Source organism: Pelophylax lessonae (genome assembly GCF_965119305.1).
Source record: "Pelophylax lessonae genome assembly, chromosome: 1".
Taxonomy (NCBI): domain Eukaryota; kingdom Metazoa; phylum Chordata; class Amphibia; order Anura; family Ranidae; genus Pelophylax; species Pelophylax lessonae.
In genome coordinates, this window is record NC_138768.1 from 145745418 (window position 1) to 145762146 (window position 16729).

Genomic DNA, 16729 nt, shown 5'->3' on the forward strand with positions numbered 1-16729 from the left:
CGCCCAGACCAGCTGCGCTCAAGCATGGGGGTAGGGAAATCCCAGAAGACACGGGGAGGGGGGGGGGGGGGAGAGAGAGAGTGAGATAAGACGGTCGATGTACGACCGAGTTGGTTGCTATAACAAAGCATTTCAGAGGCATGGCCTCCTTTCTCAGGTCATGCCCACACAGACACCTAGCAGCAATTTAACGACAATAGCCCCTCCCTAGCCTCTCTTCTTAAAAGGGGTCATACCAGGAGAGGAACACTTACAAGTAAATAAGTGATTAGAGCTTAAAAACAACCATAGATAAATCATAAAAATAAAATAGTTTATAAAAAAATATATATATATATATATATATATATATATATATATATATATATATATATATATATATATATATATATATATACACATACATATACACACACACACATATATATATATATATATATATATATATATATATATATATATATATATATATAAAAAAAACACCCAATTATTTTAATTTTATGAAAAAAAATTGTTATATATTCCATAACCCTGGTTGATGGGCATAACAATAATGAGGAATTGTTATATCCATCAGCCAGGGCTATGAAATATATTTCATAAAATAAAATAAAAAAAATTCTTATCATATATTTTACAATATATATTTTATTTTTATGATGCATCTATGGTTGTTTTTAAGCTCGAATCACTTGTTTCCTTGTAAGTGTTCCTCTCCTGGTATGGCCCCTTTAGGAAGAGAGGCAAGGGAGGGGCTATTGCAGTTAAATTGCTGCTAGGTGTCAGTGTGGGCATGACTTGAAGGAAGCCACGCCTCCGACACGTGTTGACATAGCAACCAACTCGGTCGTGCATCGACCGTCTTATCTCTCTCTCTCCCCTTCCGTGTCTTCTGGGAGTTCCCCACCCCCACGCTCGAGCGCAGTGCTGGCTGGTCCGGGCGCAGGCACACTCCAGTCCACACGCTCAGAGTCTAACACAGGAGGACCCAGAAGCCACTGCTTGGGGCTGGAGGTGGAGGCTGTAGTCTTCTTGCAGCAGGGATCCAGGAGAGGGATACAGATCTACATGCCATGCAAGTTGCATTTTATCAAGCTTTCTGCTTCTTAATAAAAACAGTATTATGCTAGTGCGGCTGTGCGCTCTTCTCTTCTATTTACTTTGTACAGATCCTCTCGTCCACCGCCCAGTGGAGACTTAGGAGAGATGCAACAACCTGGCAGTGGAAGCCTCTCTCAAAGGACTATCAGCCTATTGTGATATGAATTATTGATCAGCACATGAACTGGTAATTTTTTTTTTTTTTATTGCTTTTGATGTATCTTTCCCACTGCAAGCATGCTTCAGTTTTCTAGAAAAGCAGGTCCATAGAAGTAGATCACAAACACAGAGGGGTCAGGCCTGTGTCTCCTAATGAACTTCAAGAAACATATTTTACAAGAAGTACAAAAAATTCGATTTTTGTCTTACCATAAAATCCTTTTCTCTGAAGTTCATTGACTGATGCAGTCTCTGTTCTTCATAACAGTAGGGTTATACTGCCCCCTACAGGAGTAGGACAATAGGCAGAAAAAAGTTCTGGCTACGCCTATGGGCAGTCCTAGGGGGTATATCCCTCCTCTCGGCTATAGGATGTCAGTTTTGTAACAAAGCAGTGTCAGAAAACGATACCAACCCAACTCAAAATAGAAGGGCAGGTACTGTGTCCGTCAAATTAACTTCACAGAAAAGGATTTTACAGTAAGACAAAAATCCAATTTTCTCTATCGTTCATTGACGGACGCAGTCTCGGTTCTTCATAACAGTAGGGACATCCCAAAGCAGTGCTATAAACCATGAGGGGTGGGAACAGCAGAATATAAATTCCCCAAGGCTGAACCACAGCCAACCAGGCAACATAGGACTCCTCAGAACAACAAGATGAGACCCACCTGAAAGCAACATTAAACACCCTCAAGGGAGACTAAAACACCCTTAAACGGCAGCCTGCAATATTTTGTGGCCAAAGGAGGCATCTGCAGATGCCAGCACATCCACCTTATAAAACTTTGTGAAGGTATGAACAGACGACCAGGTAGCTTACAAACCTGAACCATAGATGCCTGATGGTGAAAGGCCCAGGACACCAAGCGCTTGAGTAGAATGCGCCTTAACAGGGAAAGGAGGAACCTGACCCTAATTGAATAAGCCTGCACAACCATCTGTCTGATCCATCTGGAAATAGTCGCAGAAGATGCAGGCAGCCCTTTCTTTGGTCCATCTGTGAGAACAAAGAGCGAATCTGACTTTCGAAAAGACTCAGTAGTCTCCAAGTACACCCTCATTGCCCGAACCACATCCAAAGTATGCAGTGAAAATTCCTTAGGATGTTTAGGCTTATGACACAAGGAGGGTAACACAATGTCCTCATTTAAATGGAAACTGGAAACCACCTTCGGAAGCACCACTTTATCCCTATGAACCACCAGATAGGGAGAACGACAGGCCAACACCACCAGTTGCGACACCACGCATGCAGAATAATAGCCACCAAGAAGACCACCTTCTAAGACAGGGCTCAACAAACCCCGGGCGCCAGGTCGCATTGGCGACTAGAATTAGCGACCTGGCGCCTGGGGTGCACTGCAGAAGGTGTCCTGTCCCTTTTGCGCCCCCCACCCACTCCCCGAGTGCATGGACTACCGCGCCATCTGATAATTGAGGCTTCAGTGAGAGAACGGGAAACTTGCGCCCTCTTGTGGTGGCCAGGAGTTTGACAAGCAGTCACTAATGGCTGTTTTCCCCTGCCTGTCCTCAATGCCTGTCCATCTCCTTCCTAAGAGGAGATGAGAGGGAATTTTTTGCAGGCTTCATCTCCCTGTCCACTTACCTTAGCTTAAAAGGTAAGTGGACAGGGAGTGTGGTTATTATTTATTTTTTAAATTATTAAAAATGTTATATATATATAAAAAATATTTTTTTTTTATTTTTATTTTTTTTTATTTTCCCTCATCGCCATGCCACAGCCACACAGCCGAAGGGTCCCTTTCACACAGGCTGTCTGATCAGGTCCGCCTGTCAGTTTTTTTAGGCAGACCTGATCGGACTCTTCAGTCTCCTCTATGGAGCGGAAATCTGCCGCCATCTGATTCTGTCCGCCAAAAACAGATGGATGGTGGTTCTATTTTCTATCCATCCCGTGGATCGGATCAGATGGCATCGGATGGAAACAGACAGTCTGTTTCCATCCGATTGCGCTATAGAGGAGAGTGGGGTTCTAGTCGTCTTTATGTATAAATTTAGTATGTTATTTTTTGGAAATAAAAGCTTGGTTGTTTGTTTAAAAAAAAAAAAAACTGGCTCCTAACTTTTTTAGCTGGCTCCTAGATTTCAGGCAAATTTGTCAAGCCCTGTTCTAAGATAAGGTAAGCAGGGGAATCTCCTGAATATTTTCAAAAGGGAGGTCTCTGGAGAACCGACAGCACCAAATTAAGATCTCAAGGTGGCAACAGAGGTCGCACTGGAGGAGCCAAGTGTCGCACCTCTTGGTTAAAGCTATGCACCAGGAAATGGGAGGCTAATGGCCTTTGGAAGAAAATTGCCAAGGCCGAAACTTGACCCTTGATAGTACTCAAGGCCAATTTTTGATCAACTCCCCGTTGAAGAAAAGCCAAGAGCCGAGCCACCGAGTAAGAGCGAGGGGGAACCCCAAGAGACTCGAGGGGGAACCCCAAGAGACTCACACCACTCAATATACGACTTCCACGTACCATGATAGATCTTTCTAGAAGTCGCTTTTCTTGCTTTAAGCAGAGTGGGAATCACTGCAGCAGACAATCCCGTCCTTCAGCACCTGGCTTTCAACAGCCAAGCCGTCAAAGCCAGCAACTGTAAAGCAGGATGTAAGATTGGTCCTTGAGACAGCGGATCCTCCCCGAGAGGAAGTCTCCAAGGAACATCTGCGACTAGCCTGACCAAGTCAGCGTACCAAGCTCGGCGAGGCCAGTCCAGAGCCACATGGATGACCTGAATTCCTTCCGCCTCGATCCTGCGAAGAAGTTTTGGCAACAACTTGAGCGGAGGAAAGGCATACAGCAGCTGATACTGACCCCACAGAGCCACAAGCGCATCTGTGTCCAGAGAGCGGGCCACAAACCTCTGCACTTTCCTGTTGATCCGAGACGCCAACAGATCTACGTCTGGAGTGCCCGAAGGCACAGCTGCTTGAACACCTCCGAATGGAGAGATCATTCCCCTGGAGCCAAGGTCTGTAGACTGAGTTAATCCGCCTGGCAATTTTCCACTCCTGGAATGTGAACGGCAAAGAGCCGAAACAAAGCGTTTCGCCCACCGAAGGATGCCTGCCATCCCCAAGGCTCTAAGGACACTTCTGGTGCCCCCTTGGGGATTGATAAAAGCCACGGTCGTGGCATTGTCTGATTGAATGCACACTGGACAGCCCTGAAGGTACTCCGTCCAGTGGACTAAGCAAAGCCTGATCGCTCTCAACTCCAGAACATTGATCGGTAACCTGGATTCTTCCAGGGACCAAACTCCTTGAACAGAAAGCTTGCAGTAAACACCTTCCCACCCGGACAGACTAGCATCCGTGGTGATCACTGTCCAATATATGGGGAGGAAGGGTTTTCCTTGTTTGAGCATCGGGGACAGGAGCCACCATAACAGGGACCCCCTGGTCACCTGGCTCAGCTGGATTTGGCTGTCCAGGGAACTTGGATCTTCCTTCTGGAGGATTCTTGTGTGAAATTGAGCGAAAGGTACCGCGCCTCGAAGGACGACACAATCAGTCCCAGAACTCTCATACAAGTCAGAAGGGATGACCATTTGCTGGACAGCAATAGCTGAATCTCAGTCTGGAGTTTTTGAAGTCTGTCCAGAGGAAGAAACACCCTGGCTGAGGACGAGTCCAAAGTCAGACCCAGATAATCTAGTCTCATGGAAGGAACCAGGTACGACTTCTGAAGGTTCAGAATCCACCTGAACTCCTCCAGAGTTCTCGCAGTGACCTCTACGTTTGTTGCCAGTGCTGTGGGAGACTCCGTACAGAGAAGCAGATCGTCCAGGTAACCCAGGACCGATATCAACATCTGGCGTAACAACGCCAAGACCGGAGCCAACACCTTTGTGAAAAACCGGAGGATCTGAGGAGAGACCAAAGGGTAATGCTACAAACTGACAGTGATCCTCTCCCACAGCAAAACACAGAAACTGTTGATGTCTTAGACATATTGGGATGTGAAGATAAGCATCTTTGATGTCTATGGAGGCCAGGAAATGCCCCTGATGTAGGGAAGCCATCACTGTGCGAATGGATTCCATCTTGAATTTCTAAACTTGCACAAAGCAATTCAGTGCCTTTAGGTCCAGTATTGGATGCTCCTTGCCTTCCTTCCTGGGGACCGTAAACAGGTTTGAGTAAAAGCCCTGAAAATGTTCTGAAGAAGGAACCAGAACTCTTACTCCCTGTTTGTAACAGGTCCTGAGAGAGCCCGTAAGCGGTCTAGGGACAGCCGCACATTGGAAGGGAAGAACCTTACCGGAGGGACGGAACTCGATCTTGTAACCGGACCAAATGTCCTTGTGAACCCACTTGTCTTGTATGCGGGATAGCCACAGGTACTTAAACTGGCAAAGACATCCCCCCACCCCAGATACGGGTGAGGGCGCACTTTCAGGCTGAAGGGGTCTTATCCGCAGGTCTGGAGAAACCCAACTTCTATTTTCCAGACCAGGGTCGCTTGGAGCTTGCTGAGGAAAGCCTTGAAAGACTTCGATTCCTTATAAATTGACCCTGAGGGACGAAAAAAAACTATGTGCTGAAAAGGAGGGAACCCGTCTACAACAAGGGTCTTTACCCTTGTTAGCCTGGGGGAGAAAGTTACTCTTACCCCCTGTAAGACCTTTGATAATGTCATCAAGTCTAGCCCCAAACAGGCAATCACCTTGAAAAGGTAGATCAGACAAGGCCTTCTTTGAGGTCTGATCCGCAGGCCAGCATTTTAACCAAAGTATACACTGGATGACTACAGCCGAAACCGACAGTCGGGCCAATAGTGGAGCCGCATCCAGCGAGGCATTACAAAGAAATTTCAAAATTTATGGAATAAAAAAACAAAGAAATTTCAGCCCCTGAATCATCTGGTCCATCAGCTCTGCAAAGGCAGAGGAAAGTTGTACCTCCTACAGGTCACAGCGTAGTAACTTAGCCCATTCAGTCAAAGTTTGTGAAACAAGGGCAATAGTAAACACCGGTCTTCGCGTAGACACTGCCAGGGAGTACATATTGTAAGCCACAGATTCCGCCCTTCTATCTGCTGGATACTTAAAGGATGGGGAATCCTCCACTGGAATCATGGTAGCCTAATTCAGTCTGGAGACCGGAGGGTAAACTGTATGTGGCACAGTCCACTTTTTAATAGGAGACTCTTCAAAGGGGTAGCGCCTAGCAATCCGCTTAAGGACCCCAGGGGGACGCTTGGGGGAGTCCCACTCTTTTTTGACCATATTTTCAAAATACGCAGGAAAGGGAAAAACCTTTGCCGCTCTGGATGGCTTGTGAGTGCCAAAAGTCACCTGCGCCTCAGTCGTAGCTGCGTCCTCCATTTTTAGGGTCTCACACACAGAAGCATCCACCAGCGCCTTTTCTTGCCTGGTGGCGGAGGGAGAAGTGTCATCCTCACTATTAGAGGAGACAGGGCGCGAGGTAGTAGACCCGGCAGGGAGACCCACGTCTCCGGCGGCTGAATCAGAACCTGACACATCATTAGAGGCAAGGGTAGGTGGGGGCGTTTAGGAAATTCGCCCCTTAAAGGCCACCTCCACCCGGGACACAAAGGATTCCAAAACCGCTGACAGTGCATCTATGGATGGCTGGGGTCTGGAGGGCCCTGCGGCCTCCGAGAGAGGGTCAGGTGGGGAAATGTGTTCCACAGAGTCCATGTCGCAGCAGGGGAACTCTACAGAAGAATTTACAAAAAAAACACTTTTTAAAAAAAGGTCAGGCACAAGCATGAAGACCCCCAGCAGAGACAGAGAGAGAGATCCCCCAGACTCACCACCTGCACCAGAGATGCACCAGGAAGGCCCAGGATGTCTGTATGACACATGTCTGCAGCGATCTGAGGAAACCTGTGTGTCTGCAGCGATCTGAGGAAACCTGTGTGTCAGCACTAAGTAAAAAAAGGAGGAGCTCCACCGACAAAAAACGCCTCTAGGGACTCCAAAAACATTGCCGTCAGGGGTTTTCAATGGGAATCCACCGCAAAAAGGCCGTCGGGTGTACCAACATGGCCGTAGATCTTTCTTAGCACATGGGCTACAAGAAAATATTGGCCCGCATAGCCTGCGGAGCTTCTGGGGACCCCCTAGCCGCCTGGATGGGATAGACAGGATGGGGGTCCTGGTAGTGACAGGTAAGTCCCCCCCCCCCCGGCACAATCGATTATCATCCAGTCGCCGGCAGAGCACCCCCCCACCCCCACCGTAGGCCTAACGCCTGATCTCGTCCCCTGGGGGTAAGTTCAAGTGCCCCATAGCCCCAGTAAGTGAGGGGAGGAGGGGGGACAGGAAAGGGGGGGGTGCATGACAGGACAGAGGTGAAACCCGGGGGTCCACGTCCACCCCAAAACCCACCAGGGGAGAGGGGAGAACAATTAATCACCCTACCAGGAACAGGCGGGTGCCATCGCTTGAAAAAACCCCTCTCCACCGAAGTAGGGGGGCTGTCGGTCAATAGGAACACTGAGACTCAAGCTTAGACATGGTCGTGTGCGACATGGCGAGACGTTTAACTCGCAGGGCCAGTCCCCGTCCGGTGGGACTATGTCGCAGCTGATCTAGCGCGGAGCTGGGGTCTGCGTGCACTCGCTGGCCAGCTGGGGTGAACCACTGGATCTATATATCCAGCCCGTCACCCAGATCCAGCTTAGTTGCTTGTAGATCTCACAGGAAAATTATCTGAAGAAAAAGAACTAACTAGAAAAAAACTTTTTGCCAGGACCACAGATCCCAGCAAAGAACTAGGTCCTTACTCCTGACTAGGAAGATTAAAACTGACATCCTATAGCAGAGAGAAGGGATATACCCCCTGGGACTGCCCATAGGCATAGCCAGAACTTTTTTTCTACCTAGTGTTCTACTCCTGTAGGGGGCAGTATAACCCTACTGTTATGAAGAACAGAGACTGTGTCCATCAATGAACGATAGAGAAATTTGTTTTTCCTTATTTTTCATTAAGGGGCACAGGATCTATAGTTATCTTAATACAATTTAATTATATTGCCCTCTTTATGAGGAATTGGACACTAGCAAAACAAATGTTGGTGGCCAACCGGGTGTAACTACCCCTAAAGTTTTTTGCTAGTGTCCTAGGAAGCTGAGCTTCTCTTCAAGATATTTTTTCTTTGATCAAGACTTCAGCATGTTGCTGAATCAAGCTTACCATGCAGCTTTTGAGACTGTACCCGGACCCCGCTGGACTTTAGATTGTTGACTTGCTTTGAAATGTGGTAAATGTCCATTGATGACGCTCGGGGAGGCGGGCGAAACGCGTAGATGTAATTTCCAGCATACCCTAACCCTCCACTTCCTGTTCTTTGGTGGAACGCATGCGAGTCGGCGCTGCAGGAAGTATTGTTTTTTTAGATCTACTGCCCATTTTCTATTAATTGCTTGTGAGTATACTTGATTGCGTTTTACAAATAAACTATCAATACAGTATTATACTATGATCTCCTTTTTTCAATTGGGCTGAGCAGGTTGTTTGGACCATACAAGTTTTTCCAGGACCCTATACTCACCTTTCATTAACTACATCTGACCCAACAGAAGGTTTTCATTTCTGGTGAGCAGGGGTATATGAGGGGATTGTGGCACCTTGGCACTGATAAGCACTTTTTTCAAAAGAAATCGAAGAAGCACTAACACGGTTTTGAACACCACTGCGCTGGCTATTGAACTATTTATGGACTTTTTTTTAGTAATTTTTTATTAGATTTTGTACTGTATTTTCTATTGGACTGCTACTGTGCTTTTTTATAATTATTAATTTTTGATACATTTCTTATTTTATGCACATTTTCTAGATTTTGATTACATATTGGTTGTATTAAATTGGCACCTTTGGTCACTTTGTATTTATTCACTTATTTATGTATTAGCAAGCGCTGTAATATTTATTTACTTTTAAATGTGACCTTGCTAGTGGCGCTAGTTTTGTAGAAAGCCAGTACTTAGAAGTCGATTTCAAACTCAAGGGGGTGGGGCTTGGGTCCTTCAATGAACTTCTATAGTTTTTTACAACAATTCTATTTATTGTTCATTAAAGGACACGGAATTAGCAGTTACTGATATAATTGGGATATCAAAAAGCAGATGAACTATGGGGTGGCCAAAACCGCAAATAATGCACAGGAGGAACACATTAAAAGCAAAAAAAAAAAACCCACAAAGGCAGTTTCTACCTCAAACAGCCTACAACGGAAGCAGACAGATAAGTCCTAAAAGCATTTTCCTTGAGTAAAAGTAAAGTAAAGTTTGGAACCTTGCGTTTAAGACCAAAAACTTCAAAAATTATCTGTTTGACCAATGGAAAAAATTATGGAATGGGAAGCCGTCTCCCATTTACAAGGACCACCAAAAATAACAAAAGCAAAAGTCAGATTTTCTAATGGAATCAGTGGCTGGGACATAAACGCATACAGCATAAGCTACACCTTTTACCCAAAAGGTACATTTTAATTCAGAGGTATTGGACCCATGACAGAGATGACAAAACACATGCTTAGGATGAAGGGCTGAAACTACCTTAGGACAAAAGATGGCTTTAGGCCTCAACACCCTATCCTTGTGTAAAAACAAAAAATGTTCCTTACAGGATAAGACAGCCAGTTCAGACATCTTGCATGGGTGATGGAGATTAGGAAAGCAATCTTGTGAATGACAGTGAATTTAAAGGTGTATCTTTGAAGAACCGCAAGAACCAAAATTTAGATCCCAAAATCACAGGGAGTTGTACAGGAGAAGCTGCATGAGAGACACACTGTACAATAGTTTTGACTTAAGAATGAGAGGCTAGGGAGTCTTTGGAATAAGATCACAAGGGCCAAGATTTGTCCCTTGATAATACTCAATTCCAAATGTTGACCCAGAATCAAATGAAAAAAAGGTCAGGATTTGTGCCACGGAGCAATTCCTGGGGTGAAACTTTCTTTGCTCACACCAGACAAAGTAACCCCTCATGTGCGATGGTAAAACTTGCTTTTAAACAGGATGGGAGTTAGAAAAGACACCCATTTCTCAAAATCTGGGCTTCAACAGCCAGCAACTGTGAAAAAGGATGGTAGCCCTGATATAGGCGATCAAGTCAATTTGGGAGTGCCCATGGGGTGTCTGCAAGAAGCTTGATTAGGTCAGTGCACCACACTCAGTTTTAGCCTGCAGAAATGGGTATCACCAGAATGCCCTTCATCTCAATACTGCAGGGTAGAAGCATTAGAAGTTTCAAAGGAAGAAACGCATAGATCAGGCTTTACTGATCCCATGGAGCTGCAAAAGCTTTTGATACTGCTGTCCAGAGCATTTCTGCATCTGGTGACAAACCTGTTAAGTTTGTTGTTTAATATGGATACCATGGTGCACACATCCAGCATCCCCCCACCTGTGTCACGGAACAATTCTGGCTAGAAGGATCACTGTCCCAGGTCCAGATGCTGTCGACTGAGGTGGAAGGATAAGGCTGGAAAGTGGAGTTTTGCCAAGGCTATCCTTTCTTTTGCCACAACCGTACACCGTTTTTGGATGACCCTCCAGGTCGGGTTGTCCAGCATTGGAGGGGCAACTGCATTGCTCGCAGGTTGCAGAATATTGACCAGATGGGATTATTCTGGTGTCCAAGTGCCCTCCACTGACAATGTGTCTAAGACTCCTTTCTTCAGGTTGAATTTTGTTGTCTTCATCTTCCATGATCTTTCCTGGTTTTGGGTGTCAGGGTTAGTCTAGAGACTGAACTGATTTGTCTCATGCCTAAGAATTCTGTGTTGAAAGGGTCTGGAGTTAAACTGAGCATATGGAACTGCCCTAAAGAATGCTACCATCAAGCTGAAAACACTCAAAAAATCACAGAGTTTTTGGCGCCTGGACTGTAGAGTGAGTGAGAAGTATCAGAAGCTTTTGTTGAGGAAGAAGTTTGAACAGTGTTTAGAATGAGACCCAGATACTTCAAGTGGTGTGTTACTTCCAGCACTGCTTTTTGGAACTTCAGGATCCAACTAAACCTGTCACATCTGAACTGTATGTATCAGATATTATAGTAAGTGTTTGAGGTGCTGTTCCTGCAATAGAAGGTCATCTAGGTATCCCACAACAGGAATTCTGTGAGCATAGAAAGGCCTGCACCAACGCTCAAACCTTGGTGAACACACAGGTTGTGGACAATAGACCAAACACTACAATATTAAAATATGCCCTGATGCACCCTGTGACACATCTCCATCCCTCAATAACATAGAAAGTTGCAAAGATTTGCCCTTGGGACTTTGAATGAGGTGCGACACGCCCGATGATACAATGTACAAAGCAAGTTTATTGGAACATACAATGTGAGCAAGTAAGCACAGACAGGTACCATATTATAAAACAGATTTGTGATGTTATACATAGTATATTAATATTCATAGTCAAGTTCAGTATCCTATAGAGTAATCCATGGTAGGTATAGAAGTGCATCCCAATAACCCAACGCGTTCAGTTCCTCAGGGGTTGATGCGATACATGGTTTCTAAAAAAAAACAGTTTGTGACATGTAATAAAGATAGTGGATAATGTTATGCTAATGCAAAACACTAGGGGGCCACCAAGGGGCCCACACTTACAAATCTGGTAAAAGGAATCGCATGCTCATGATCCATTGGCTGCTGCTGGGAATGTCTATCCCGGGAGCTGTGGGCCTGGGATACACGAGGGCCCGGCAGGACAATTAGGGCCAAAACACAAGCACTGACCAACATGGTGTAGCATCCATGGTGATGGCTAAAGGAGACATATCTATGCATTAGACTCATCTAAAGTGTATGTAAATAGTAATATCAGCAATCAGAACAAGGAGTTTAATACTGTGCAAAAAGTAGGGGTATCAACTGATAACACTGAGAGTGAGCCTGAGCTCAAAAAGTATGTATCTGATGCTCAAGAGTAAATGCTAAAAGTGGGCAATAAAGCAAAAGAGTATCAATGATGTGCGATCAGAGTTGTATGAAATGACAAAAACAAGAAGCAAACCAAATTGCCCCAGAGGCCTCAAAAAGGAAAGGATAGTGAGTGAGTGACAGGTAAAAGAGCATGGGATAATTGGTTGAAAAGTTCCCATCATAAAACAGTATAGCCATAATGGCACAAAGTATAAAAATGCAAAAATTATATAGGGTTCAATGGGTGCAGCAAGCCACGAATGGGCAGCAGGTGTCTTCCACCTAATATACAGTACAATATTAAAATTTGCCGATGCACCTCCATCCCTCAATTTTACCTTTTACCAGATTTGTAAGTATGGGCCCCTTGGTGGCCCCCTAGTGTTCTTCATTAGCATAACATTATCCACTATATTACATGTCACAAACTGTTTATTTCTTAGAAACCATGTATCGCATCAACCCCTGAGGAAGTGAACGGTTTTTCACGCAACGCGTCAGGTTATCAGGATGCACTTCTATACCTACAATGGGATTGCTCTATGGGATACTGAACTTGACTATGAATATTAATATAGTATGTATAACATCACAAATCGGTTTTATAATATGGTACCTGTCTGTGTTTACTTGCTAACATTGTATATTCCAATAAACTTGCTTTTTACATTGTATCATTGGGCGTGTCGCACCTCATTCAAAGTCCCAAGGGCAAATCTTTGCAACTTTCTAATTTACCAAACACTAGCACCTGAAAGTCCAGATAGCGCCACTGGCATAGGTCATATTCTAAGGTAACCCTCCAATCTTCAATCCATTGGGGAACAGGTACAGCCTCAAAGTGGCACAGAGGATTAGTCGATCCAGATGTTGCATAGTGAGCTTGGTTCAAGAATCATGCAGATGAAATCTTGACTTAAGAAAAAATTTTGAGAAAAGAAGTCCATACACCTAGGACACCAGGAAGAAACTGTGGGAGAGGTATACCTGGCAGAAGAATGCAAATGAAATTAGAAGAAATTGAAATTGATCCTGTGTTTCTTAATGAATGATAAAGAAAAAATCTATATTTTTTTTCTTTAAGTAAATGCAACCTTTAATATACAGTACATTATGCTGCCTTTTGAAGATTTGATTCATCAGAGAGTTTGACAAGCCTGGCTTAGACGGAAACTGCTGATATACTATCTGGCCAAAAATCTGCAGATGCCTAACCAATTCACCCATATGGCTTGTTGAACATCTCATTCCAAAACCTTGCATGTTCTATTTCCTAGTGTTATTTTTGTGCTTTGTAAATTTAGTTTTGTATGTTTACTGAATTAGGCAATAGTATCCTTTTATGAATGTTTTCTCTCCACCAACCTTGTAACGATCACTGCAATTACAGTAAATAACAAAAACCTATGCATCAACTTTCCACTTGTTGTCATTCTTAAGATTTGCTGCATAAAACATTTCGTTTTTTTACCCAAAAATGTAATTACAAACAATGGAAAACACCACGATCAAGTCCTGAAAACCGTAATATTAAATGTATTTTATTTGGTAATTCAGTCTCCATTTGAACTATAAAACATCACATTGTTTGAAATAATTTACCAAGCTTTTCTGAAGAGTTTTTTTTCCTCACAAAAAAAAGTTTTAACTAAAAAAAAAAAAAAAAAAAAAATCAGAACAATATTTCACAAACAGTATGTCTGCTTAGTTGTCTTCCAACTGTCAACATTTGGAAAATTTTCTCTGCAAGACCAGTTGGTCCCCGATTTTCTAAACACACATTATCGAAGGTGAAAAATATATTCCACAACAAAAATGAGCATCTTAAATCCCTGGAAGTTCATTGCATAAAGAGGATACTGAACGCCATCACCACACAACATACGGCAACGTAAGGACTTTTCCGTTCACCTGGAAAGTAAAATATTATATTGAAATATGTGAAGAGAGGAAAACAAACACCAGACTGACATACAAATAAAAAAACACCTATCATTTTAAAAATTACCAGAAAACTATAATAAACTGTCAGCCAATGACACATTAAACCATGAATTAATTTTTAAAAAGATAAAAAAATAGCTAAGTCAGCACAAATCGTGGAATCAATCTAAGACTGCAATGTTTTTGGCAGCAAAAGTCACCTTGAAATATACTGCATGTTCAAACTCCAGTTACTGCCAAGATGACATGTCAATCATAGCTGTAATATTACAATACATTGCTCTAATGTCTGGTGAACAACTAAACAACATCTGATTCATTTAGACAAGTGTGGGTATCGTGTGAAGCCGAACTGTATTTAGGGCTATTTAGTCAGTGGTTTTTTAAGTTGGCAGCAAAACACTGTAAAGATAAATGTACAGATTTATGAAAATGCACTTCAGATTCACAAGCCGTTCCTGTCTGATGGATTAAAACTCAATATAGGTAAGCTGGGTGCTTACTTTGAGTGCTTTGGTAATTTTCAAATAAATATGTCTCTGATCAGTTAAAATAATAAAGGCTTTATATTAACAGCTACATTAGCAAAGCTAAGAGAGGAGGTTGCATGACAAAAAAAAAAAAGAAAAAAAATGATTTGTACTAAAAGTATGAGCATTGATCCCTTAGCTTTGCATGTGAATAGTGTTACCTATATCAATTTCCTAGTAGAAAGAGCCAGATCCCATCCAGTGTATGTTACTGATTACAATTTAGCACATCTCAATGCCAAACTGATAATATAAACCACCACATTCTGCTCTGCAGGTTTTGTGCTGAATGATGGCAGAAATATATCTCTACCCCCAGGTATGGCTGTACACCGATCTCAGCACGTCTGGAGTTTCACAGGACTTCAGAGGCAGTAGCAGTCGGGGAGAGCCGAAACTCGGAAGTAAATGCTCCCAGTACAGTTTGAGAACAATCAAGCACAGTGGTTTGATCATACACCCTTCAACATGAATGCAGGCCACAGGCCATGTTTTAACAAGGGATAATATTTACTAATGCTGCCTAAATGTGTAGAGCTTTTCAAGTGGTTTAATTTAAAGTTATGCAAGGACATGAAGGCACTCTGCATTAAAGCTTTGCATAATAAACAAACAAACAATGTGTGTATATATACACATATATATATATATATACACACACACACACACACACACACACACACACACACATACATACATACATACATACATATATATATACACACATACACATATACATACATACACACACAAACACATATATACATCTATATATCATACATACTGTTGTTTACACCATTAATACTTTGGTATAAAAAAAAATAATAATAAAATTAAATAAATAGAAAAAAAACAACAAAAACAACAAACAACATACCGAGAGCCATTAAAATGTTTCATGGCCTCAACTGTGCTGCAGTTTTTACCTAAAGCAGATCCAAAGCCAAACCTTTAGTCCCGGTTCACACTTGTGCGATGCGGGAAGGCTGCCAATTCACAGCCTGTTCCCGCATCGCAAACGCACCCCTGGCAGCTCACACTGCCATATGCGATACGCAGGGGGTGTCAATGAAATGTTAACAACACCCCCAGTTTGAACGCATATCGCAGTGCGATCTGACAGTTCGCACAGGATCGGATCGCACAAGTGTGAACCACTGTGCGATCCGATCCTGATGCAGCTGGAAAAAAGGGTCGTGTGCGTGTTTGGTGCGGATACAGTGCGAATTCAGCCATACAAAGTGTATGGCTGAATTCGCATCCGCACCTCCGATCGCATGTAATGAAGGAGCAGTGCGCTCCGAATTACATGCGATCGGCGCACTCGCAGGAATGTGAACTGGCCCTTAAAGTGCTAGTAAACCATAGTATAAAAAAAAAAAAAAAAAAAAAAAAAAAAAAAATGTGGGCCCGCGGCAGTTTAAATCATAATGTAACAGCATGCATCGCACATTGCTAGCACATTATGACAGACTTCCTTAAAAACAAAGCACTCCAGCGGCAGACTGTCACCATTGAAGGCACTTCAATCTTGTGACCTCACTGTTTATGGCCCGAGTATACTGTTCCTTCAGAGTGCATGCACAAGTAACGCCACTGGCTGCATCTAAAGTAAATATTTCCTAAATTTTGAACACTTAGGAGAATTTACTGTACCTATAGGCAAGCCTCATTATAGGATTATCTATAAACATCATACATGGGAGTTTACTCCCACTTTAAGAGTCGGTTCACACTGGGGCGACATGACTCTGTACTACTTCGGGGGCGACTTGTGCATTCCCATGCACCACGACTTCGGAGCGTATTGCAGGGACTTCACAAGTCTATGCAAGTCGCTTCGAGGTCGCCCCGAAGTAGTACAGGACCCTTTTTCTAAGTCGGAGTGACTTGTGTCGCTCCTATTAGAACGGGTCCTGTAGCAGTCAATGGACTGCGAGGGAGCGCGACTTGTCACGCGCTAGTGTGGACCAGGTCTAAGTCTGTATTCACATCTGTGCATTCCAGTAACATGCAAACAATTCAGGTCGTGGTTGTGGTGTAATTAATCGTTAATGGTACCCCAAATAC

At 43.5% G+C, this 16729-nt stretch overlaps 1 protein-coding gene across 1 annotated transcript in view; it reads right to left on the reverse strand.

Annotated features, from left to right (window-relative positions):
• Positions 1-13852: 13852 nt before the first annotated feature.
• Positions 13853-16729, reverse strand: part of TMEM167A (transmembrane protein 167A) — a 51439-nt gene continuing 48562 nt past the window's right edge. Inside the window, exon 4 of the mRNA XM_082253046.1 lies at positions 13853-14096. Within this exon, the coding sequence (XP_082109172.1) occupies positions 14026-14096 (71 nt within the window). The 3' untranslated portion in view covers positions 13853-14025. The remainder of the gene's footprint in view (positions 14097-16729) is intronic.